Source organism: Setaria viridis, chromosome 9 (genome assembly GCF_005286985.2).
Source record: "Setaria viridis chromosome 9, Setaria_viridis_v4.0, whole genome shotgun sequence".
NCBI lineage: Eukaryota > Viridiplantae > Streptophyta > Magnoliopsida > Poales > Poaceae > Setaria > Setaria viridis.
Genome location: NC_048271.2, coordinates 50,261,575 through 50,286,175, shown reverse-complemented (window position 1 = coordinate 50,286,175; position 24,601 = coordinate 50,261,575). Strand labels below are relative to the sequence as shown.

General features: G+C 48.7%; 2 protein-coding genes across 4 annotated transcripts; one reads left to right on the top strand and one right to left on the bottom strand.

Moving 5' to 3' along the window:
• Positions 1 to 5,437: 5,437 nt before the first annotated feature.
• On the bottom strand, positions 5,438 to 7,968 carry LOC117840202 (MA3 DOMAIN-CONTAINING TRANSLATION REGULATORY FACTOR 2). Its single transcript, XM_034720661.2, has 2 exons — positions 7,671 to 7,968; positions 5,438 to 7,584 (listed from the first exon to the last, which is right to left on the bottom strand). Exons 1-2 carry the CDS (start codon positions 7,716 to 7,718, stop codon positions 5,728 to 5,730), a joined length of 1,905 nt encoding a protein of 634 aa, XP_034576552.1. The 5' UTR covers positions 7,719 to 7,968; the 3' UTR covers positions 5,438 to 5,727.
• Positions 7,969 to 18,236: 10,268 nt separating this feature from the next.
• LOC117839270 (peroxygenase) lies at positions 18,237 to 24,307 on the top strand. Of its 3 annotated transcripts, none has more exons than XM_034719570.2 (7): positions 18,240 to 18,458; positions 18,606 to 18,757; positions 19,027 to 19,176; positions 22,794 to 22,879; positions 23,476 to 23,570; positions 23,728 to 23,853; positions 24,017 to 24,307. In XM_034719570.2, the coding sequence occupies exons 1-7, from the start codon at positions 18,391 to 18,393 to the stop codon at positions 24,153 to 24,155; spliced, it is 816 nt and encodes a 271-aa protein (XP_034575461.1). In that variant the 5' UTR covers positions 18,240 to 18,390; the 3' UTR covers positions 24,156 to 24,307. The 3 variants fall into 3 exon arrangements, with proteins under 3 accessions (XP_034575463.1, XP_034575461.1, XP_034575462.1); XM_034719571.2 differs by having other exon boundaries at positions 18,334 to 18,509; XM_034719572.2 differs by lacking the exon at positions 19,027 to 19,176 and having other exon boundaries at positions 18,237 to 18,458.
• Positions 24,308 to 24,601: the final 294 nt, after the last annotated feature.

The following is a 24,601-nucleotide window of genomic DNA, read 5'->3' as shown; positions in this document are numbered from 1 at the left end:
TTTTCCAGCAGTTGCAAGTTCATATTTGATGTTCTGCATCTTGTTGAGGTAGGCTGAAGTAGTCAGGCTTCCCTCCTTCAGAGTCACCAGCTGCATCTGCAGGTTAGTCACCCGCGCTCTTGATTGCGCCGCGAACATAGTCTTCAGCACCTTCCACTTCAGCGGAGGTAGTCGTGGTGGCTATTCCTGCTAGCACTTCCCTGGTAATTGAGTTTAACAGGTTGATCCTTGCTAACCCATGAGTCATGCTCGGGGTTGGGAACTTCTTGCTTCTTGCCATTGATTAGCACATCCAGAGTCTTGCTTGGCTCAGGAACTTTTCCTTCGAGGATCCTAACGAGTTGGGTGCCATGGACAATAGGAAGAAATTGTGCCTTCCACAGAACATAATTGTCCCGTGTGAGCTTTTCTGAGACAACCGGCCCAAGTTGCACCGGTAAGGAGAAGGACGCCATGGGCAAATCTTCGAGATTGATTTTGTGGATGTATCAGGAAGAGACAGCTCTGATTACCACGAAAGAATTGGTGAAACTGTAGTTGCCTATCTTGGCATACTGCAGGTTGCGTGTTTATATAGATGAGTTCTAAAAGACTCCAAAGAGATTACAAGATAAAGTTGTTGGAATCCGATTCTGTTGTGTGTGGATACATCTTGTAGATAAACTATTAAACTAATCTATCTATATCAGAACCGGACTCTAAACAACTCATTGATTTGTTACATGTGATAACAATATCTTTAACCCTAACACCTAGATCGGCAGAACCATAACAGAGGACCAAATCCTCAATATCAAACAACACCTAAGCGCAGGGCGTAATATACAACATCCCAAACAGGACATAGAGTATTACACTACTCTGGCGGCTCGAAGCTGTATAAATCCGCGTTTTGTGTCCTTGCTTTTACCTTCGAGTTACAGGTCTGACGATCCCCCACCAGTCAATCTACTACCTCGAGATACCCCATGGTAGATTGCCGAGTATAAAAGACGCGCGGGCTGGTGGAGCCATCGCTCGCCTCGCATGGCACCTGCGCGCGCAGCAGGCACCAAGTTAGTGGGCTTGTGGCTCTCAGGCTCTGGGTGAGCAGATGGACGGAAGGAGTGCCGAGAAGATAAGATTCAGCATTTCTCTATTCCCTATTCCCATATGGAGTGCCGAGAAGATAAGATTCAGCATTTTTCTATTCCCATATGGCTCCACAAACGAAACCTAAACATAACCCTATCCTTTTCCCCGCTGGAGCATAACCATAGCCATTTCCGTTTCCCAACCCAAGGTACTGTCGAAACGCCACCGTACGGCATGGTATGCAGTATGCTACAATCTCGGCTCAGATGGTGCGGACATCGCTGCCTCACCTAGTCACATTAATGTTAGCCCACGTGTCCACGTCCTAAAAAAATGTTCAATACTGGATGCAGGCATGCAGAGAGACACGTTAACCTCAACTAGTAACATGTGGATTCCTTAGGTGCATCTGTCCTTATTTGTATTCTATATAAACTCAGGTCAATATCAAGTTCCTCTCATAAAAGCTCAAATGCCCACTTGGTCGACAGTGGTCTTTGCTGGTAGTACGTGCTAATCCGGTATCCAAAGGGAAGGGGGCAGTTTAGGCATGAGACAGAAGAATCTAAAAGCTATTGGGCGACGGGTGCCATTCATTCCTCCGCTTAAATCTATGGATTGGGCCTCATTAGCGCTGGGCGCCGAGATGAGTATAGCGTTCATGGGCTGGGCCATCATATGATGAGAGATGAGAGAGCTTGTATTTTAAGTCCAAGCATCCCAAAGCTTTTCTTTTTCTTTTATAGGTAACAAGTACAAAGTAGCGCGCACATGCAGTGATGCAGACCATACATTACTAACACACCATGCATATACCTATACATGATTCGATTGTAAACATAAAAAATTAGACAAAGGAGCGTGAGATTAGGACACTTTGATAAATAAATTTATATGAGGAACGCTTCTACCCACTTTTTTTATTTGGTCCAACCTATTCTCATTGACAAGTGGGTCCATGATGCTAACTATAGGCAACTCGGTCTTGTCCGCCTGTGTCCAGCTGCCGCTTGGCTACGTTGCAACGGCCGGCCGTAGGAAGAAATAGAGTTCGTGATGGACATGAACTTGAACTTCACCGTCTACTTCACCCTTCTCATGATCCCTTCTTCGATACTTTTCCCGTATCTTACTTCTGTACAAATCCACCGCCTGAGATATTAATGAGGTCACCAATGTGCACCCTTTCCATGGATCGATGGGGAAGGCTGGAGTCAGGGCCCCGCCGCGACGGCCGCGAGGCACGACAACCCCGCCACCCTGGCACCCCTGCCACCGCTCTTCAAGTCGCCGGGGCCGATGAGGCAAACCAGCTCCATGAGCTGCGGCTCGGCGCATCACGCGTACCAGGGACACCACCCAGCCGCGGCCGCCGTGTTGTCCTCCTCAATGCAGTTGGACGCGGCGAACACGCGCACAGCGGCCTCCGTTGCCTCGAGGGCCCCCTCGTCCTCATCATTCTCTGCCCGCCAGAGCACGTACCTCCCGGAGACAGGGGCGCGGCAGCCGGGCACCGGCACGGATCGAGGCCGGGTCGGCTCGGACCGCTGGAGTCGCGGCGCGGCCGCCGCCGCTGATCCACGCCGCCTCTTGCGCGGGGGCGCCGAGGCTGAGGTGCGGGCGGACTGGGAGAAGGGGAGGGGAGGCGGCGGTGGAGAGCAGGGACAGAGAGCGCAACGGCGGGGAGGAGAGAGGGCGGCGGTGGGGAGACAGGAGAGGGTAGGGAAGGGTTAGGGTTGGGGCTGCAGGGTCTTGTTGCAATTTCCAAAGCACAGAGAGGATTTTCTGCAAAATTGCCAACGGGGAGCGCCGTAGCGTGGGCACCGCTTCTAGCTCAGATCAACGCGCGTTGCAATGCTGCTCCACTGAGGTTGAGGCATGCCTCTAGGCCCATGCCGCTTGGTGCAACCCACGAGGTGGCCAACAGCGATGAGTAGGAAAGGCCTGAAGCTAAGATCGGACGACGGCGACTTTTTTGTTTTTTAACCCTTTTTTCGAAAGATTCTCACAAATAGGCCCTTGGCGGAACTAATTCCAAAAATGGACCCTTAGCTTGGCGCCATCCACGCTGGCGCCAAGCTACAACGTCTCGGCGCCAGCCATCCTGACGCCAAGGTCTTTGCACAGCTGCTCACGCGGATGCCGACGTGGCGGGGGCTTGGCGCCAGCCATGATGGCGCCAAGCCTTGGCGCCATGGATCTTGGCGCCAAGCTTGGCGCCATAGATCTTGGCGCCGAGCTATCTACGCCGTACCCCCTCGCGTTTCGAACTAAATAAGTATAATTATTCCGAGAAGTGTGTAACAAACTAAGCTGTGGTTCAACTGGTTAGGAGGAAGTTGAACCACAGCTTAGTTTGTTGCACACTCCTCGGAATAATTATACTTCTTTAGTTCGAAACGCGAAAAGGTACGGCGTAGATAGCTCGGCGCCAAGATCTACGGCGCCAAGCTTGGCGCCAAGATCCATGGCGCTAAGGCTTGGCGCCATCATGGCTGGCGCCAAGCCCCCGCCACGTCGGCATCCGCGTCAGCAGCTGCGCAAAGACCTTGGCGCCAGGATGGCTGGCGCCGAGATGTTGTAGCTTGGCGCCAGCGTGGATGGCGCCAAGCTAAGGGTCCATTTTTGGAATTGGTTCCGTCAGGAGCCTATTTGTAAAATCTTTCAAAAAAGAGCTAAAAAATAAAAAAGTCGGTCGGACGACGTGCCCTCACTTGAGAGAGGACTCTTGCCCATGTAGCACTGTGTCTATCTCCTCACCTCCGCCTTATGATTCCGAGTCCATCACCTCCCCAATTCCATCGGGCAAAGTCCCCGTGCGGTCGCTCTCACTGTGCCCCACTCCTTCAGGCGAAGTCCCATCGCGGTCAGGCTGAATCAACTCAAACTTGGTGCAGGGAATTCAACTGCAAGTCTACAACTCAGGGTCATGCTCCGCGCTGATGGATCCTACACTTGAAGTCTGAGGGGAGGAAGACATCAACGCTGGTGCTCTGCTCTTGCAAGAAATATAAATGAAATTGTGAACTGTGCTTCTATCATTGCTGGATTTGGCCACGAGTCAGAAGAATTTGGTGGCGGCGCTGCAGGCTGGTGCCTGTGTTGCTGGATTGGAAGGGGAACAGTTTGGATTCGTTTGGTGGCAATAAAAAATGGTAGCAGAGGGGATCGCGATGGTGATTCTGGTGCTTGGCGTGAGCATGAGGAAGGGGGATGAGCCTTTGCTTCTATGGAGAATAACATATGAGGGAGATGGATCAGGTGATGGTCTTTAACTTTGCTCATGGAGAAGAACAAAGGAGCAGAATGGGGTTGAAGAATCTGTAGTCGCCGATTGAGTTAGAGCGACGTGAGATTGGGAGGTGGATTCGGTGCTTGATGTAATGATGTTACTTCTTGAGTGGAGAAGAGGAAGACAGGAAGGAGATCAATGGGCTGCAGCAGGTGCCACTCGCTTTTGGAGAAGGAAGATTAGGAGGAGACTTGCAGGGAAGTCGCTGCCTTGCTGGCCGTTGCGTGAGGCTAGTTTGGGAATTTGCAGCAGATGGTTAGGGTTGAAGCTATTTCTACTCCCTCCGTTCTTAAATATATGACGCTGTTGACATTTTACTTCAACTTTAACCACCAATATCTATTGAACGAGGTAGTTAACTAAAGTAAAATATCATTATGTCTATTGTCAAATGTACTTTAGATTTAACTTGTAGGTTTATCTATTTGCAAAAAAAATTGTAGAAAAGACGAATAGTCAAACGAATGAAAAAAGTTAACGGCATCATATATTTAAGAACGGAGGGAGTACATGAACTTTAGATATGTCAATATTTGGACCAAACAATTTAGCCCATGATGAATTTATTTTGGAAGTATTTAATATAAACAACGCTTCTCCCTCTCATCCATCTATCTGACTTACAACCTTTTCCGTCTGCATTAGCACCTGCAGCTCCATGTCAACATCACTAATCACATTCTTGCATGTTTCGTCAGATGGACCATTCTCGTTGTTATTACTCTGTTGCTCATGAACTCTGTCATGCACAAGGTCTGTCGACAAGTCCCGCTCCATGAGCGATGTTGTGTGTGAATTGAGGTTGTCAACATGCCCGGCTCCCATGTAACCCGGCTGCCATGCAACCGTGGGAGGAGGAGGATAAGGCATATATTCTGGTCGGTGGGAGCTCAAGGGAGATGTAAAGAGATAAATATAATTTTCTTTAGCCCACCAATGTAGAGTTATTATCATGAATAATTTTTAACCCATCAACTTGAGATGTCTAACTTTTTTTTACCCGTAGCAACGCACGGGCATATTTGCTAGTAACAATAAGGAGCAACGTGGCAAACTTTCTTGACAAAACAATTGTAAAATAGTGTAACACAAAAAAGACGGCAAACACAAACTCTTCAATACACAAGTTCTCCCTGCTAAACGCCATGCAAACACCTAACACGGATGATCGTGCTTCCGATCCTACAACAAAATTGTTGCGGTAATATATATACTCTCCTAATCGCCTTGCTTGCTCCTGCCGATACATATACAAGTATAGTAGCAATCACGTACTAAAATTAAAGAAAAAAAGATCGCAGACGAACTCCCAGGAAATGGAATTGCAGTGCTGCATCCCTGAATGTAACCGACCGGTTTGCTCACGAACAAACGCCATTGGCGAGTGGCTGCCCCGGCCTCGCCATCGAGAAGGACGGTTCAAGCCATCCTTCCTTCTTGGCGCGCTCGACGCAGCATCCGAGCTGCTTCCCGGCGTCAGGCACGTCGAGCACGAGGTCCTCGACGCAGTCGGCCACCCTGTCGAAGCCCTTGGTCATCTGGTTCGGCGTGATCAGGCCGCGGCTGTAGCACTCGCTGAGGAGGCCCCACAGCCGCTCGTCCTTGCCCCGCTTCTCGATGATCGCCACCAGCGCCTTCTTCACCACCTCGTGGTGGAAGAAGGGCAAGCCGAGATCCTTGATGCACCGGCACGCCTCCCGGATGTCGCCGCTGCAGTCGTACTCCTGCAGCAGCCTGCCGATCTTGTCCTTCACCTCGTCCAGCTCCCAGCCGGCCTTGCCGCTGCCGCCGCCGCCCCAGCACCGCAGGATCCGCTCCGCGGAGAGCTTCGCGCCGAGCAGCGCACGGGCGTTCCGGAGCGCCAGCATGCCGGTGGAGCCATCCGCCTTGACGCCGCTGGCATCCTCCTCCATCGCCTCCAGGTCTGACGGCGCGATCACCTCGTCGACCACGGACCTAGCAAAGAACATGGTGAGGTCCTCGACGATGGCCGGGTTGTCCAGCGCTGCGTCCTCGGCGGCATCGATCAGGAGGTGGAACCCTGCCACAACGTGCTCCGGTGGCATGCAGAGCGAGGAGAGCAGCACCGAAGCCATCTCCTTCTCGCGGCTCTTCCGGTCCATCGCGGCGTTGACTAGCTTCTGGACGAAGATGGCGTTGAAGGATGAACAGCACGAGGGGTTCTCTGCCTCCAACCTGCTCATCACCTCCATGATGTCGCCGGTCAGGAAGTACTCCTTTATGATCGACACGGCCTTCGACTTGAACTGCCGCACCGCCGCGTCGTCGACCTCGCTGGTCTTCTTCGGCTCCGGTGGCAACGATTTCAGGCACGACGCGCACAGCCAGCCCTCCGACGAAGCCTTATGGATCACCGATTTCAGGAGGCACCTCGCGTTTGGCACGTCGAGCACCAGATCGTCGACAGAGTCGATCAAGCGGTCGAACCCTTTGGTGATCTGGCTCTCGTTGATGACCCCTTCCTCGGACGCCGATTTGAGGAGATCCAGGATGTGGCCCTCAGCCGCACCGCCGCGCTCCACGGCGAGGATGAGCGCGCGCTTGACGACGTCGTGGTGGAAGAAGGGGATCTTGAGGTCCCTGATGCACCGCAGCGCCTCGCTCCTGTCGCCGGCGGCGAGGTACTCCTCGAGGATGTCGGAGATCTTCGCCTTGGCCTCCTCCACCGTGATGCGCTTGCTCCCGCCCCACCTCTGCAGGACGATCTCGCCGTGGTGCGGAACGGACAGGTAGCTCTTCTCCGCTCTGCGGAGGACCTCGGCGCCCTTGCAGCCGCCGGGCAGGCACGCGCCCTGCTTGGCCAGGAACGCCGGTGGCAGCATGTCGTCGACGATGGCGCGGGCGACGAAGACGGCGAGGATGTCGACGGCGTCGGGCGTGTCGACGGAGAGGTCGTCGCAGGACTCGGTGAGCTTGCAGAAGCCCTTGTACAGCTGCGGGCGGTCGACGACGTCGCCGTAGAGCGAGGACAGCAGCACGGCCGCCATCTCCTTCTCCCTGTCGTGGCGGTCCATGGCCACGGACACCAGCTTCTTGACGAAGTAGTAGTGGTAGCACGGCACGCGGAGCTCCCGCAGCTCGTTCGCCGTCGCGGCGACGTCGTCCGTGGAGAAGTACTCCTCCACGATCGTGGTGGCCTTCCGCTTGAACTGGAGGAACTCTTCTGAAGAAAGCGTCGGGCTCGGCGGGATCGCATCCTGCTCAACCATTTCCTTGGGGTCGTAAGAACGCGGAGGGAATCAAGCATTAACACGTCGGATGCGGCCGAACGCCGGCGGTTTACCTCAGTGGCGCATTTTGGCGGGACGACGCCGTCGGTGCCGCGCTCCATTGGAACCCTCTGCAAATCCTCTATATCATCCGAGAGCTGTAGGCTGCAGACGTCCCCTGCAATCAGCTGACGACTGCAGGGGGCTTTCCTGTCATGATCAGTTGGAGAGATTCAGAGCATAGGAGCAGCACCGGAACTTATTCAAACCGTCACCGAGATGATCGATCGAGAGGCTCCCGTGTTTTTTTCTGGGATTATTTCTCTTCTTTGCGACAGCTCTAACTCAGGGAGCGATTGAGAGAGAGCTGTGAGGAGGGAATGCACCGGACGGAATGGCTTTTATGTGCTCAAGCCTTCCCAGTCAAAGCAAGAGAAAAGGGTAAAGGCTGTAAAAGGTCTCGGTGCGCCACGTCATCGTTGGACCTTGACACTGAGTGGTGGGCCCGAAAGTGATCCAGGGCACAGGCTTTGCGGTCCACCAAGAACTAGTGGACATAGAGTACGTGCATGTGGGCGCTAGGTAACTGAGGCGAGGAACCGGGTCATGTCCCGTGGGACCCGGGCAAGTGGTGGAGAACTTTTTATCCTAAACATAGGAAAATCTCCAACAAACATCGACGGTCCAGAGGTTTAGGTGCATGCATGCCGCGTACGTGGGCGGATTTGCGAGGAGTGCGGATAGCTTCGCGATTTCAACGGACTTGATCAATCGGTGTCTCGGTGACCGCACCATGTGGCGTGACTCAGTTATAATTCACGTCATGTCATCTTGCGCGATTAAAATGTTAATTTTTTGGTAATTTAGATTAGGAGGGGTTATTTTTAAAATTTTAGATTTTAAAGAGTTAAAACTAAGAAATTCTGATTCTGCCCCCGCGGACACTCCCATGCCCCTGCTCTCAAACAGGAATTCTATACGGCACTAGAGTGTTTCATACGCTCCCAATGCTCGATTTGTCTGCCATCCGATCTGCCAGTGCTCGATTTATCTGCTCTCTGATGTACCCGGTTATGCTCTGTTGGTTGCTTTGTTTGTTGTTTTCGCTGACAGATGGGCCCCGCTTATCATAGAGACTGTGTTTTGAATTTTTGACAACCGCGCCGTTTCTTATCCCTCGTCGATAGTTTTTTCCTCTTCCATTTTTCATTTTTGTCTTACGAGCCTTGTCTTCCTCAAGCTCTCCTACCAGGTAGGCGTTAGTGTTAGGGTTTGTCGATTTCGATCGATTTTTCATTTCCCCTATTGCAATTCGTGTTGAGTACATGAGTTCCGCATGCTCTATTTAGTTTGGGTTCTTGAACCTATTCTGTGGATGATTCGAGCCCCCAGTGAGGAATTAGTTTGATGTTTTTCCTGTTAAGTTCAGCTGTTAGGAGTCGATTCGGTAGGCAGCATCTCCCATGATTCGTGGATCTGTTTTTTCGGTTACGGATTCACATATTTTTTATATCCCTTTGGGGTGGTGTGTCATTTTTTGATTGATGATTTAATCATCTGGAGGGTCTTGCCTGCTGAAATTGTTTAGTTGTTCAACAAGTTTCCATTCATGTAGGATTTGATGTTTAGATGCGTACTCTTAGCTAATTCGTTTGCTTGTAGATAATTTTGGATCTGATGTAATATAAAAGTTTGAAATGATTTGGATCAGATTTATAACTGGTTGATACATGCTTAGGTTTGTGATTGTGCCTATGCTATGATTTTTCAAATTCAATGTGAAATAATTGTTGCATACCTCAAGGTTTTATAGTTTAAAACTATCATTGTGATTTTATATGCTTTGATTTTGCCTAACTTGTAATTTCTAATAGACATTTTAATCAGGTTACTAATCATTATGATTATAGTTATTCTATTTTTTGCTTTACATATTGTGCAGTAATGTGCAGTATACATTTTTCCTGCAAAAATGGTGATATAGTATCTACTCTTGACTATTTGTATGCAACAACTTATGCTCCGATTCTGGTATTATTTAACTGATTTAATTTCCCATGCATTCTCTTTTTGATATTTTCAATTATATGTCCAAATGCAATTTCTAGTTATGTATTTTATTTAAATGGGTTCTTTGCAAAAACTATTTTTAATTTCAGATAGCCTAGAAACGCTCTTCTTATGTAGTTGATTTAACTAGTGGTGAATCTGAAGACCCTAAGGAGTGAGGATGTACAATGTTCACAGTTACTAAGTATTTGTTTCTGATATGCCATATTTTGCTTCTGACAATGAAATTCAGTTTGATGTAAATATGATGTCTGTATGTTATCCCCATGTTGTTTAATATTGATGTTTTTGCAATTTATTCCCTAAAGTTTTCGATGCTTATTGTGATACATGTCATTTTCATGTTGATTCATCTGATAATCTCCTAGAATCATATGCTGAAATGCTAGCAATCCTTATTTTATCCTAACTTCTGCTCTGAAATCTCCTAGAACCAAGGATGTGTATGGTCTTGTTGCACTCTGCAAATTCAAGACCAAACTATGGTTTGTTTTAATATACATAGCACCAGTACTATAATTACATCACATTTGCTAGTATAATTTTCAAATCCAACTGATGTAAATTTAAATAATAGATATGTATTTGGTAAATTATACCTAGTAAGCTCTTCTTGTGAATTATTATGTGTTCCATCAAAAAGTCTTGTATATCCTCCTAGTAAAAACATGTAGTGACTGTACATCATGTTAAATTCTTCTCCTCTGAATTATGGTTGTTTTATCATTGAAACGTTATCTTTATTACTTTGGTGATTGTCGGTATTTTAGACCGGCAACCCACCTAGGGGTACCCTAGGTGGTCTTTTGTGCGGTAAGGGTCGTCGAGAATCAAGGAATCAATGGTGACGCAAGGAACACGATTTAGACAGGTTCGGGCCGCTAGATCGCGTAATACCCTACGTCCTGTGTGTTGGTTTGTATTTGATGAACTGGAGTTGTTGTTGAGGGGGACCCTGCCCGTCCTTATATACACGGGAGGGCAGGGTTACAAGTCTGAGTCCTAGTCGGGTACTATTACAGAGTTCTACTCGGTAAGGCCCGAGTAGTTTTTCATAAACATACTTGACTAGTCTGAGCGGGATACGCCTATCCCTTGTTCTGATCATGTCCGAGTACGCCCCTTAGTGGGCCGTCCAAGGTCTACTCGTGGGCTTGGGGTGTATGCCCGACACGGCGCGAGCGTGACCCAGGGGAGACCGGCGGGGGTGAGCTCCACGGTGCCCCATGGCTGGCAGAGGCGAGCAGGGCGGCGGCGGGGTGGAGCAGGGGCGGCGCCGCAGGTGGAGCAGGGGCGGTGCGGGCGTGACACAGGAGAGGCCAGCATGGTGCAGGGAGGAGGAAAAAGATGTTGTTAGTATGACAGGTGGGCCCCACAAACGGTGTCTAACGGAAGGAGAAAATGATGCCCGTCCCATCTGTTGCAATCTCTTCAACCAAACAAAAAATTGGGACGGACCCATCCCATTCAACCAAACATGAAATGAGATTATCCTATCCTAGAAAACTGGGACAGGACCGTCCCGTCCTACATTATCTCCTATCCAAACGTACCCTGAAATGGTGGGGAAACTGCTACTTTCAGGTTGTATGTTACATACAGGACGGTGTAGTGTCGGCTTTAGTTTGAGTCTCTGTAGAATCTGTTTGGGTTTCAGAAATGAACAAGATGGAGCCGTTTTTATTTCGTATCCTCAGATGTTTGCACAAGATGGTGTGTTTGTTGACAATATGCTTACATCTCTGCAGAAAGGCGCAGCATCATCGAATCTGAAGGATGCACTCCACGTTCTGAATAACCTGAGATGTGGATACTAGCTGCAAATCTGAATGTGCATCTGTCACCTGAACGTGCTCTGCACATGCAAACAGAGTTATCCGTCCCAATTCCATCTTTTTTAATTTCTACGTCCAAGTGTCCAACATCATATTAGAATCTGAATTTTCGTATATTGCTGAGGAAAACGATACTCTATCCCCATGTTTTTCTTGGTAATTTTTACGAATCCATACCACTGGCAAATAGGAGCCTGAATCGGTTTCTGGCGTGGTCAGTAAATCAAGTGCCGACCACTCCAGGAAGAAACCTTTCCTTTTTTTAATTTCTCCCTCTATGCAACATATCAGATTCTAAAACTTTGTACAGTGCTGTGGATATTCATTCCCAGTATCCATGAATTTTCCCAGATTTTTGCGCGACCGTGGCTCCGGCAAATAATCGCGAATTCGGGTTCGTAGTGTGGACGGTATTTGAAATACCGTCCACCCTGGACCGGGATTTCTCTTTTTCGATTCTCCCTCTACACGGCGTTCGAGAGTCTGAAAATTTGCACCATGTTGAGGCGATGCATTGTCAGTGCCTATGATTTTTCTTGGAATTTTAGCGTATATCTGGCACCGGCAAATCTGGGGCGGACCGGGATTAAGGGGTTACTTCTCTCCCGTCTTCCCTCCCCTCTACAAAGCAGTTACTTCTCATTTTCCTTTCGACCTCTCCAGGCCACCACCGCCCACCGGAAAGACATGGCAACCTGTCTGCCCAACACCGCTGCCATCCAAATTGCATTCGCGCCACGGCTGCACGCCGGCCCCCATATCCGCCGTGACATATATATACCCGTGCGACGGTGATGGCGGCGGCGAGCCACCGGGCGTTCACCGTTGGAGCGTCGCGAACCCCCCCCCCCCCCCCCCCCCCCCCCCCCCCCCCCCCCCCCCCCCCCCCCCCCCCGGAGCGCATCACGCGCGCTGACACCCCCGTGAGACGATGGCCGCGTGCCACGGCACCGGCGCACTCCTTCCCTCCATCGCGTCCGGCTTCCACTCGATCGCCCGGCTATCTATCATAGGGACGGGCGGTCGAACGTCACGCCAGCGCCCAGCCGTTTGTCCGATCGCCTCGTGCCACGGTAGCGCCCGCAAGCGCCATTTCCCGTGATCAGCGCGGCCCGTTTCCCGTAGGGGCCGGCGCGCTCTCGCTAAGACGCGAGGCCTCATGGTGCACGCCAGAGCCTGGCGCCGACCTCTCGCCTGCTCGCTCTCGCTCGCTGCTCGCACAAAGGCAGCACCAGCCGCCGCCCGCACCAAACCATCCCATGACCAGTTGGAGTACATGGACTGATGGGACTCCAACTAGAGTCGGCTTTGTGCACTGCCGGACCGACTCGGCCTGTTTTTATACGCATTATGGGTCGTATAAAGCTATTGTTTCCAGGTAACTCATGTCAACTAGTTGGAGTACAACAAGGCATGCAATTTGAGTCCTCTTCGCGCTCATCAGGCTAGGCCTTATGTCCCGGACCATTTGAATCTTGCCGATTCGTATGCATTGCAAGATCGACCTACGGATATATCGATCGCACAGACGTTCCGCCAAATTCTGCGTACGTCTATCTATACCGCGGTTGACCAGGTTGTATCCTATGGATTCGGCGGGTGACATCGATCGGATTAGTGCCCTTCCCGACGACTTGCTGCACGCCATCCTCGCCGGCGTGGGCGAAGCGACCGCCGTCACCCGCACGGCCGTACTCTCCAAGAGATGGCGGTGCGTGTGGATTCATGCGCAGCACCTCGAGTTCGAGGACACCAAAGTCTCGCGCGACGCCTTGCCGGCGGACTACTGCTTCGCCGATTTTGTCGACTGGGTGTTCGCTTGTCGTGGTGACGCCGACATAGGGTCTCTCGAGATCAGCTTGTCCCGGCACGACCTCTGTGCCTCGCCGGAGCGCGTCAACGGGTGGCTCCGCCGCTACGCCATGCGGCGCGCCGTCAAATCTTTCCGCCTTCAACTCCCGCACCGGCAGCCCGACCTTAGTTGAATTCTTCGACGCCTGCAGGGACTGCAGCACGATGAGCCGGCCGTCGTGATGCCTAGCCATGGGAGGATGGCGTCCATCGAGATGCATCTATCACGCCGCACGTTCCAGCTCCCGGTGGCGGCGGCCGCGAGGTACGAAGCGCTTACGGAGCTCGTGCTCTGCAGTGCGTCGTTCGACGAGGCGGCGGCGGCGGCGGCGGGCGGTGGGCGCACCCTCGGCGACTTCGTGTCGTCCTGCTGCCCTCGCCTGCGCAAGCTTGAAGTCATGTCCCCAAGGGGGCTGCCCCAGCTGGTGATCCGCTCTGAGACGCTCCAAGAGCTCACGCTTGTCTGGGCAGGGGACTTGCATATGCTGGATGTGGCGGCACCTAGCCTGCTCGTCCTGAAGCTCGACTGGTGCTTTCACGACAGGCCAAGTTTCTCCGGTTCGATGGCAGCGAGCACGTGATCAGCAAAAAGGTGGCCAGGATCGCGGCGCCGACGCCGAGGCTGGAGGAGATCGCGATACACTACCTTCCCGGCCGCAGGCGTCCAAACCTCGACATACATGACACGGCTAGCGTTCGCCGACTCAACAAGTTCCATCTGCACATGCACGGGCCGTACTGCGTCGACGACGACAACCTGCGGCTGCTGAAGAACTGCCCTGGCGTTGAGCACATTGGCGTGTCTCTTGTGCAAGAAATGGGTGCCACGAACAGTGGCCTCGTTGATCTAACAACTGAAGGCCACGACCACGCTTTATTGTGCCACGAACGCTCAAGAGCAGTGAACTTTTGACCATGACCACGACCATGCTCTATTGTGCTCTCCAGGTGTCCTCACCTGCGATCTTTGAGCGTTCACATCACGGAAACAATAGAGGTGAGTTAGTAAAAAAAAAGAACTAGTTATTATTAGTACTATTAATTCCCAAGAAAACACAGTTTTAATAGTATAAACACATTGTCAGGACCTGCAAAGTGAATTTATGCTTACTTCACTCTTGAGCTGCAGGGCTTCGGTCAAGGGCCAAGTGCTTCTGTGATGAAGTGGATACGTGGAGGTTCCATCAAAAGTTCTTCCTGGGATCTCTGGAAGAGGTGACAATACATGGCTTCGTAGGAGCAAACGAGGATATGGAGCTTCTGACTTTGATATTTGAGAACTCCAGTTCAATCAGGAGGGTGACTATAAATGCTACAACAAAGTATCCTGATTATGATATTTTGAAACGGACAGAAGACGACGAAGATGACACAAAGACTGCCCATAGAAAACTAATGAACATCCCTTGTACTGCTGGAGGGTGTTGGCATTTTGCGAAAGCTGTATATACTTGGGCGTGCTACAAAACACTAGTTCATGGTGAAGCCAATTCAGTGTTGAATTAGGCATAGGTGCGTCCTGTTAAAAGTTAATTGTTAAGTATTATTTAGCAATTTTGCTATGTGGTTCAAGATGATATGGTACCAAGTGATTCTTAAGACAAAGTGTACTCCTGGAGTTGTAAATCATGCCATATTACCGAACCATTTTTCAAGAAACTCGAGAATACATCACTTGCAGAGTTCAATTTTAAACTAGCAAATATACACTTCAACGGGAGAGAGAAAAATGTCCCTGCATGCTCTGGATGTAGCCTGATGAACCTGGCTAAAAACTCTGGTGATAACTTGATTTATTACTAACAACAATTATTTCCAAAATCGGTGAGTACCATTGTCTAGAGATTAGTAGCCGACTGGCCGGTAAGGAATTGGATGCTGACCACCCCTTATGGTAGTACAACTGTTCCATGGATGTGAAAACAAAAATTAATAATATCATGTAATAAAAAGTCAAGGGTCTAAATTAAATGATTCCAATTACAGTGTATATCTTGATACGCAATAATATCTACGAACCTAGAGATACCAAAACGACCTATATTTTGGAATGGAGGGAGTACAAAACAAGATCACACTTAAATACGTTTGGATGATATTTTCTTAAAAAATGAATATGGAACGTTTTTGTATAAATCTAAAACAGTAGGGGAAAACACGACCATGTCGAATCTTAGCAGCTTGTTAAGCTTTTTTTTTTAAAAAAAAATTGTGAGTGTGTCACATACTCACATTCTTGGTTTGCAATGAGTAATGGCATTACTTAAATATCAACAAAGCTACTCCTAAATATTATGAATGCACTTTTATGACATATGTTTAGATGTACAAGTTCTAAAAGTGGACTAAAAGTGAAGTCGTAAAAATTATGAGTGTGTATCCAAACTGGCTTAAAAAAAGTCAGGAGACTAAAAGTGAACCGTCGAGATGCGCACTAGCCCGGGCCGTCTCTCTAGTTGCATTTGTTTATTCGGATCTCTGTTCTGCCCAGATCGCCGGGCCGGCGCCAAAAACAAATCGAGAAAACGTATGCGCGGGACGATCGAGCTGGACAACGTGCAACAAGCATGGAGGCTATTGACTATCTTCTCCAAACTGAACAGTACAGACCACGAATTCCAGAGCTTATAATAGTGTTGGGACGGTGGCAACTCCATCCATGCACGCCAATGCCAGGCGTGCAAGCGAGGAGATTTTTCAGGCTATTTGGTGCACGGTAACCAAGGCTCCAGGTCTAGCACGAGCTGCTGATCCGCTCAATCGGTCGTGGGACCTGCATTATCCTTTCGAGCACCGTTTCTGAATTTCTGAAACTGTTCACGCGTCGCTTCTGCAAGTGTATTTCGCGTCAATGGCTTCTTCTCCCGTCCACGTGCACTGCCGCGACGTGTGCTGCTTCCACACGGAGGACACGTCCGTCTCTGGCTCTCTGCAACTTGTGGTTTCTTTAAAAGCATAGCGCATGCCTCAGCGCCCCGCACGCGCTCCCATCAAGGTGTTTGAATATTAGCAACGTAACATCGGATGTTTGATTCTAATTCCTATTTAGAAAGATTAAACATGAGTTAATTATAAAATTAATTGCAGAATTTCTAGATTAATTCGCAAGACGAATCTATTAAGTCTAATTAATACATCATTATAATAATTATTGTAGCACCACATTATTAAATAAGAACTAATTAGATTTAACAGATTCGTCTCGCAAATTAGATTCCATATGTGCAATTAGTTTTATAATTAATTTATATTTAATACTTCTGATTAGTATCAAACATTCGATTCGATGTAACATATGTTGCGTTAGCCCCTCGAGCTCCAACTCCCGATCATTCCTGCGTATTCGTCCTTTCGTAATACAGAGCATGGCGTCGTCGTCAGCCGCCGACCCGTCTCTGCAGACGGAGGCCCCCCACGTGACCGTCACGAAAGGAGCGGAGGCTCAACCCCGACCTGCAGGAGCAGCTTCCCAAGCCATGTAGGCATAGCCATAGCAACTCCATCCTTCATATGGTCGCCTTGATTCCGCCATTGCTACTTTGCTAGAACAGAGCATGGTCCAGCTCAAGCACCCTGATTACTCCGTCTCTGTCCCCGCAGATCTCGCGAGGGCTATGGCGGCGGTGGACCCGAGCCACCCGAAGGGGACAGAGGGGCGTGACCCCCGCGGCATGAGCGTGCTTCAGCAGCACGCCGCCTTCTTCGACCTCATATGTTGCCATTTTCTGAAGTTCGTGATCTAAGTAGGCATGAGAAAATAAACTTTCAAGTTTTCTTCTCCTGCCGTAGCGTTAACAGCTGGGCCCAAAAACCAAAATAGTAAAAGAAACCCATGGGTGGAAAAGAATCTCGGCCCACTGCCTGACTAATGGGGCTTCATTTTGCCGATGCCGGAGTGGGGTTCGCTACTACGGTATGAGAAAAATTGGGGATCACATTAACAAAGTGCACATACGACACGACGAGAATTGCATATGCCAATGTATGCATACTCGCATCAAGCGAGAAAAACCAACCTGATCGATGCCCTTTTCTTCTTTCGAGACGTTCTAATCTCACGCGTACCTCTGTCCGGTGGCACATTCCGTTTTAGCCTTTTAGGTTTTGGCGGACTAGCGTGGCATCCAGACACTTCTCAAAAGTTATCCCGGATATGAGCGCAAACACTCATCTGAAATAGTGGTGGCATGTCAGTTCCCCGCAAAAAAAAAAGTGGCATGTCAGCCAGCTATAATGTTGTTTATGTCAGCTTTTTTGTCTATACATAGCACAAAGAGTTAACGAGGAAACATATGAGTAGAGATAAAAAAAAAGCTAACCATATATGCTAGCGTTAGGCAGCCACGCGTCCATCCTGGCCCTCGCCACTTCGCCAGCCATGCGTACAGCACGCGGCACGCCGCGAATATTGAGATGTTCACCCTGCACTCTCCAACTTTTTGAAAACTGCATGCCGCACTCTTATTTAAGCACAAATCGGACCTGTTCTTGCCAGATTTCCGGCTTTAAAAGGTTTTGAAAACTGGGAGAGAGGGACGACCTGCCGAGAGCCCGAGAGGCAAAGCGGTTAAAACACTGCGGGCTGGGAACGGAGGCATGGCAAGCGAAGCGTTAGGCGTCTCGGTGATATCAATAACACAGTGCCGCAACGGGGGCATGCACGTACCGTGCCCGGGCTGTTTGGGACTAGGACGTTCATGTGCTCGCAGCCCACGCCGTGAAGGCGTGAAGGAGTGGAACAGCACCGTTCCGGGGTGCTTCTCCCTTTCGGCGCGGGTTGCCACGGTGACACGTCGCCACTTTCCGCGGTTCCCGTGGCAGCGTTTCGGTGCTTTCCGCCGCCGCCCGCGTCTGCTTTGGCGGTTTGGCCCTGTGCGCTGTGCTCCGGACGGACGACGCGGACGGCGCACCTCCTGAGTCCTGACCGCGTGAGTCGCCCGTGGTTTTGCCTTCCCTTCCCTTCCCTTGCCGCCGCCCCCGCACCCGCAGGGCTTTAAAAGGAAGCGGAGCGCACGTCGAGGCATCATCGGTTACACGCATGACTCTGCAACTCGTGTCGAGCCTGCCCGCACGGTGCTCCCGTCTCGCCGTTCCCCACCTCCGAAGGTACCGGATCCTCCATTCCTGCCCTGCGCAGCGCACCCGCGCGTCGTAACGGTCTCGAATCCGATCCCTTTTCCTCTGCACTGCTCGATCCTTCCGAGTTCGCTTTCCAAACTGATTGTTTAATTCGTCTGATCGTTCGATCCGCAGGTCCTGCAAGTTGAGCCCGCGAGTGAGCATGTCGTCGTCGTCGTTCTCGTCGTCGCCGGACGACCAGTCCCAGGAGACGGAGGCGCCCCACGCGCCCGTCACCCGGGAGCGGAGGCTCAACCCCGACCTGCAGCAGCAGCTCCCCAAGCCATGTATGCAACTCGATCTCTCTCCGCTTCCTCACCTTTTCTGTTACATGTACCTTGCACAGCAGAGCACTGGTGCCATCGAGATAAATGTCAGATATAACTAGACCATCCTCCTCCTCCTAATCTCAGCGAGAAGGGTTACATTCGTGTTCGTCGTTGTGGTTATGGCAAAACATGGAGACAGCACCATCATCTTTGTGATTAGCAGAGCCGTGTTCCAGGTTCCAGCTCAAGCATTGGTTCTGTTTTCTTTTTGTCCCCCATGGTTACAGATCTCGCGCGGGCTCTCGAGGCGGTGGACCCGAGCCACCCGCAGGGGACCAAGGGGCGCGACTCCCGCGGCCTTAGCGTGCTTCAGCAGCACGCGGCCTTCTTCGACCGCAATGGCGACGGCATCATCTACCCCTGGGAGACGTTTCAAGGTGCGTGGCCAACTGAATAATGACGCACGTAGTTGATCAGTCTTTTTTTCTCTTTTCAGACAAGCAGTAAGGATTCAGTATTCACGAGCTTTCCTTTTCGATTCAGCTGAAACCATGAGCAGTAATGTCTCTAGTGTTGTCGTGCGAATAAGTTTCTGGTGCGTTAATGCTAGGACCCTTACGGGAGAGATTAAAAGCGTCGCTATCGTGGCCGGACGCGCCTCGCTATCGTGGCTCACCGGACACGCCTCCTACCCACACGCTGACACGCTCCGTATCCCCCTTCCCTTCTTCACCGTGGGCCCCACCACAAACCTTATCCCCTCCCTTCTTCTCCAACCGTCCGTTCTCTCGCTTTCTCCATTCTTCCTCCTGAACAGATAGATTGCACGGCGGTAGCCTTGACGAGCACCGAATGCGGCACCAGGGCACCACGCGGACAGTGGCGTAGCCAAGGGGGGCTGGCAGGGGCCATGGCCCCCCTAATGTTTCTGCAAACATGTACTATATACTTAGTTTTCTATACTTAGTTCTCTAGTTTTCTAGTACAGAAAACAGTGATGAATTGAATTGATTGAATGATTATTGGCTCTGTTTGTGCACAAAGACTTAGTCTATTAAGTTAAATTGAAATTGAAATCAGGCACTAGTATATTAAATTTAAACATGTAGTCCATTAAATATTGTTTACATGGCCCCCTCCATACGAAAATCCTAGCTACTACGCCACTGGACCCCAGGAACTGGAACTCCATCCCCCGACCAAAGAATAGATCTCAATCGAGCGGGATTTCGACGCCCACCAAGTAAATTGCCTCCAAAATTCCTCTCGCCCTCTCAGTTATTCCCCTCTCCCTCTCAGTAATGCCGCTCTTCCAGCTGATTATCGTCGCTGCATCCGATTTTTCTCTCTCCCCTCTCAGTAATTCCTCTCTCCCTCTCAGTAGTGTGCACGTAATTGCTATTTGCTAGGATGTATATGCTTGGTGTTTCGGGTACTGGATTACTGAGATACTGTTGAGTAGTAGAACGGCCTAATTAGCTCATGATCTTGGTGTTTCCTCTGATTTATAGTGCACTAGGACTTTTACCGTCTAATTTCTTGAACGATGACCAGTGCGCGCAGCCGTTGCATTTAAAATGCTCATTTACTGCACATGAGATACTCATTTGTTGACCTGCCAAGCAGCAAGCTCTCATTTTGAGAAATCCAATTCTTCTTTGTTACACCGCAATAACAAATCTTTTTCATTGCAATTAAATTTGTTTTTTACATCTCTGCAAAAAAAAGTGAGGCTGCCTTCAGAACCTTTCACAATGGGAAATAAAAAGCAAAAAGTCTAGTGAAAAGTCTCAAAATGAAATATGATGGCGATATAAACAGATAAATATCCATCTATACAGAGGCCAAAGAGGGGGGGGGGGGGGGGGGGGGGGGGTGCAGGGGCCTGGCCCCCCTAATGCTGCCGTGTACACCCCACAGGAGCTCCTAAATCATTTTGTTAATTATAGGGTTAGAGTCCCTGTTAAGCAACAAGACATACAATTAGTCCAAAGTATCATTAGCCCACCAGCCCAATGATTCGTGCTAGCCTTCCAGCATCCAGATAGTCCGAGAAAAAACAATATAATGGACATGTAGCTTTCTTCTAATATTTCATGTTTTAGTGTTTCATGCTATTTTAAAGCAAAAAATTACTCATATGCAATTTTTTTGTCACCAAACCCATCTTTATTCTCTGTCATCCGAGATTCTTTTACAAGTGCTCGATCAATGATCACAATTAGTAGCATCAATGTGTAATCAATCTATGTATATTCGGATCATATAACCTAATTAACCGCTATTACATGGCAACATGTAGGATGGCCCATTTTCTACGTATACGATCGAATATATTGTTTGGCACTCTCATTTGTAAGATGACAATCATATAACCGCTATTACATGGCAACATGTAGGATGGCCCATTTTCTACATATACGATCGAATATATTGTTTGGCACTCTCATTTGTAAAATAACTTTGTCATCCATACATATTAGAGTCCTTGAAGTTTTTTTATGAGATCGTTTTTCGTTTGGTGTCTCGGCTCCCCTATGCTCAAATCCTGGCTACGCTCTTGCGCGCGGCGGTCGCAGCGAGCAACCTGTGGAGGTCAAGCAGGTTGCTATAGATGTGGTGCCGTAGTTTGCCACTAACTACGCTGAGTTGCGCCAACAAACTTCTCTGTATGTTGCTCGACATCACCGTGACATGGGAGTTGGGCTTGGCACAGTAGAGCAGCGAGAGCTTCATGCCTACTGATGGTTCCATCAACGAATTGAACCGCGAGCACCCTGGTGAGCTCAAGCTAGGCCTCAAGAGCTGATGCGCTACATGCTGGGCGAGCACTTCGACAAGTGCCGGGGGTGTGGGTTGCCGCTCCCCGTGGTCAGGGGACGAGCCACGCTGGCCGTCGGAGGAGCTTCCCCGCGGAGCGCTGCGGGCCACGGGGCGTCGGCCGCCGCCATCCTCCTCCTCCTCCATCGTTTCCTAGCGTCAGATCCCACTGTGCAGTGCTCAGCGTATGTTTCAAGTGTTTCAGATGTTTCAGAAGAATGTTGCAAGTGTTTCATGTGGATGTTGCAAAGTAGATCTAGATGTTGCGATGTTGCATATATTTCACACACATGTTGCAAGTGTTTTATCCGGATGTTGCATTTTCAATGAGAGATCTGAATGTTCCATGCAACATGAAACAGATGTTGCGGCGGCTTTTTTTTCCTCATCATGAACAAATGGCTAATAAATTTTTTTAACATGTTTTTTTATGTTGCAAACGGTGATTTTTATGTTGCAAATGTTTATTTTTTCTATGTTGCAAATGTTATTTTTTTGATGTTACGATGGGACCAACGAAACGTCCGATGGAAAATTTTCCATGGGACGTCCGGGCGCTAGCAACGTCCTTTCTAGTGTTACTGAGGGACTGTTTGGATACGAGGAGCTAATCTTTAACAGTGTCACATCGGATGTTCGGATGCTAATTAGGAAAGACTAAACATAAGCTAATTATAAAACTAATTGCAGAACTCTGTGCTAATTCGCGAGATGAATCCATTAAGCTTAATTAATCCATCATTAGCAAATGGTTACTGTGGCACCACATTATCAAATCATGGACTAATCAGACTTAATAGATTCGTCTCGTGAATTATACTCCATCTGTGCAATTAGTTTTGTAATTAGTCTATGTTTAATACTTCTAATTAGCATCAAATATCCGCTCAAATATCCGATGTGATAAGTGTTAAACTTTAATGAGGTGTTTCCAAACACCCCCTTGAATATGACTGGACGTTAGTCGATCAGTTTTTCTTGTTTCAGACAATCAGTCAGGGTTCCGTGTTCACAAGCTTTTGTATCCCATTGAAACCATGAGCAGTGGTGTCTCGTGTTGCGTAAGAATAAAATCTCTAGCGTTGCGTGAGAATAAAATCTCTAGCGTTACGTGCGAATAAACAATTTCTGTTTATGAAAATCACTGGCTGATAAGACAAGCTTATCAGGTTGATCCCGGCATCCCGCTGTTTGTGAGCGTGATGTTTCATGTTTGTGCTTCCTTGCTTTCCAGGCCTCCGAGCAATAGGTTGTGGACTCCCTGTATCAGTCGTGGGCTCTCTACTGATCAACCTCGTCCTGAGTTATCCCACTCAGCCGGTAACGTTCTCGACTTCTCTTGGCCTCTGCACATGCATGGTTCCTTTCTGAAATCTGATGTAGCTTTGCCGGACTAGACATCTCAAGACCCATCCTTAGAATCCAGATGTTTAGATCCATGGATTAATTTTTAATTCGGGTCACATCGAATGTTTGATACCAATTAGAAGGACTGAAGGATTAAATGTGAACTAATTTATAAAACTAATTGCATAAGTCGTGGCTAATTCACGAGACCGAATCTAAGCCTAATTAATCCATGATTTGCACATATTTACTGTAGCATCACAGGGTCAAATCATGAACTAATTAGGCTTAATAGATTCGTCTCGCGAATTAGCCTTTATTTATACAATTAGTTTTGTAATTAATCTATATTTAATACTCCTAATTATTCTAATTAATATCTAAACATTCAACGTGACAAGGACTATTAGTCATTCAATGTGATAGGGACTAAACTTTAGTCAGAAAACTTTAGTCAGAAAAGGTTTCGGTGTCACGTCTGTTCTGTTCCTTTCTCTAGACTGGACACTGTTTGTTTTTCATATATACTATATGTTTTCATGTTAATCAAATGCTGTTTCTGAATGCAGGGATGGTTACCGTCACCTTTGCTCTCCATCCATATAAAGAACATCCACAAGGGTAAGCACGGGAGCGATTCTGAAGCCTATGATACTGAAGGGAGGTACGTACGCATAACACATTCAGTACTCTCCATTTGCGGAGGTTGATTTCCACAAGATCCATCAATGTCTATACTGTACAGGAGGCCACAAATTTTATACTGTACCATTCCAGCCACAGAATTTCTAACTAGTTTATACTTGCTCAATCTTGCACAGGTTTGATCCATCAAAGTTCGATGCTATATTTAGCAAGTATGGTCGAACTCATCCGAATGCTTTGACAAAAGACGAGCTGAACTCAATGCTTGAGGGAAACCGCAATATGTATGATTTCCTTGGCTGGTAAGACGTGGTTGAACGAGCAATGTTTCTGTCAATCAATTCCATTTTCAATCTTTCTTGGCGTGGAGTTGATTTCTAACGTTATTTGTTTTTATCGTTGGTTTAAAAATTTGTTCATACAGGTCTTTCTTTTTATGTTTTATTTATGATCTCGTCCATACAGGGCCGCCGCCGCCGGTGAATGGCTGTTACTCTACAGCGTGGCAAAGGATAAGGATGGCCTGCTGCAGCGAGAGGCTGTCCGGGGCGCCTTCGATGGAAGCCTATTTGAGCGACTGCAAGACAACAAGAAATCCTCCTGAATTCGCCCAAGGATAGATTGTCCCGCTCAACAGGAGGGCTGATAATACAAAACTGGAAGTTTGCCATTAGGCTGTATTTGAATAAGAAACGTTAATACATTACAGAAAACAAGCGAAACCTTTATCGTGCAAAATCATTATTATCTTGTGTATTTGGACTCTGTGTTTTCTATACTCTCTTGAGTTATCCCTCCCTCTTGTCTCAGAAAAGTAGTGCATTATTTTCAATGTTCATGCTGGAACTGTATAAAATTATGAAAATTTGTGTTTTAAACTATGTAATCGGAAAAGGAAATCAGGTTGATCGTGCGTGCTGAATTATGAAAAGCCATGGAGACAGCTCACCTAGTCACCTGGTCTAGGAGTGATGAACAATGTTGGCATAATAATTTCTCACTCATTACATTTCTAGAGGAAGTATGCACCCCCATTCTTTGAGAGGGGAA

Bases quoted from the DNA above. Each gene is read 5' to 3' on its own strand.
- LOC117840202 (XM_034720661.2), bottom strand. From the start codon at position 7,718: ATGGAGCGCGGCACCGACGGCGTCGTCCCGCCAAAATGCGCCACTGAG. The intron at 7,585-7,670 runs GTAAACCGCCGG...ATGGTTGAGCAG, and splicing joins CGCCAAAATGCGCCACTGAG to GATGCGATCCCGCCGAGCCC.
- LOC117839270 (XM_034719570.2), top strand. From the start codon at position 18,391: ATGACTCTGCAACTCGTGTCGAGCCTGCCCGCACGGTGCTCCCGTCTC. The intron at 18,758-19,026 runs GTATGCAACTCG...CCATGGTTACAG, and splicing joins GCAGCAGCTCCCCAAGCCAT to ATCTCGCGCGGGCTCTCGAG. The intron at 22,880-23,475 runs GTAACGTTCTCG...TTCTGAATGCAG, and splicing joins TGAGTTATCCCACTCAGCCG to GGATGGTTACCGTCACCTTT.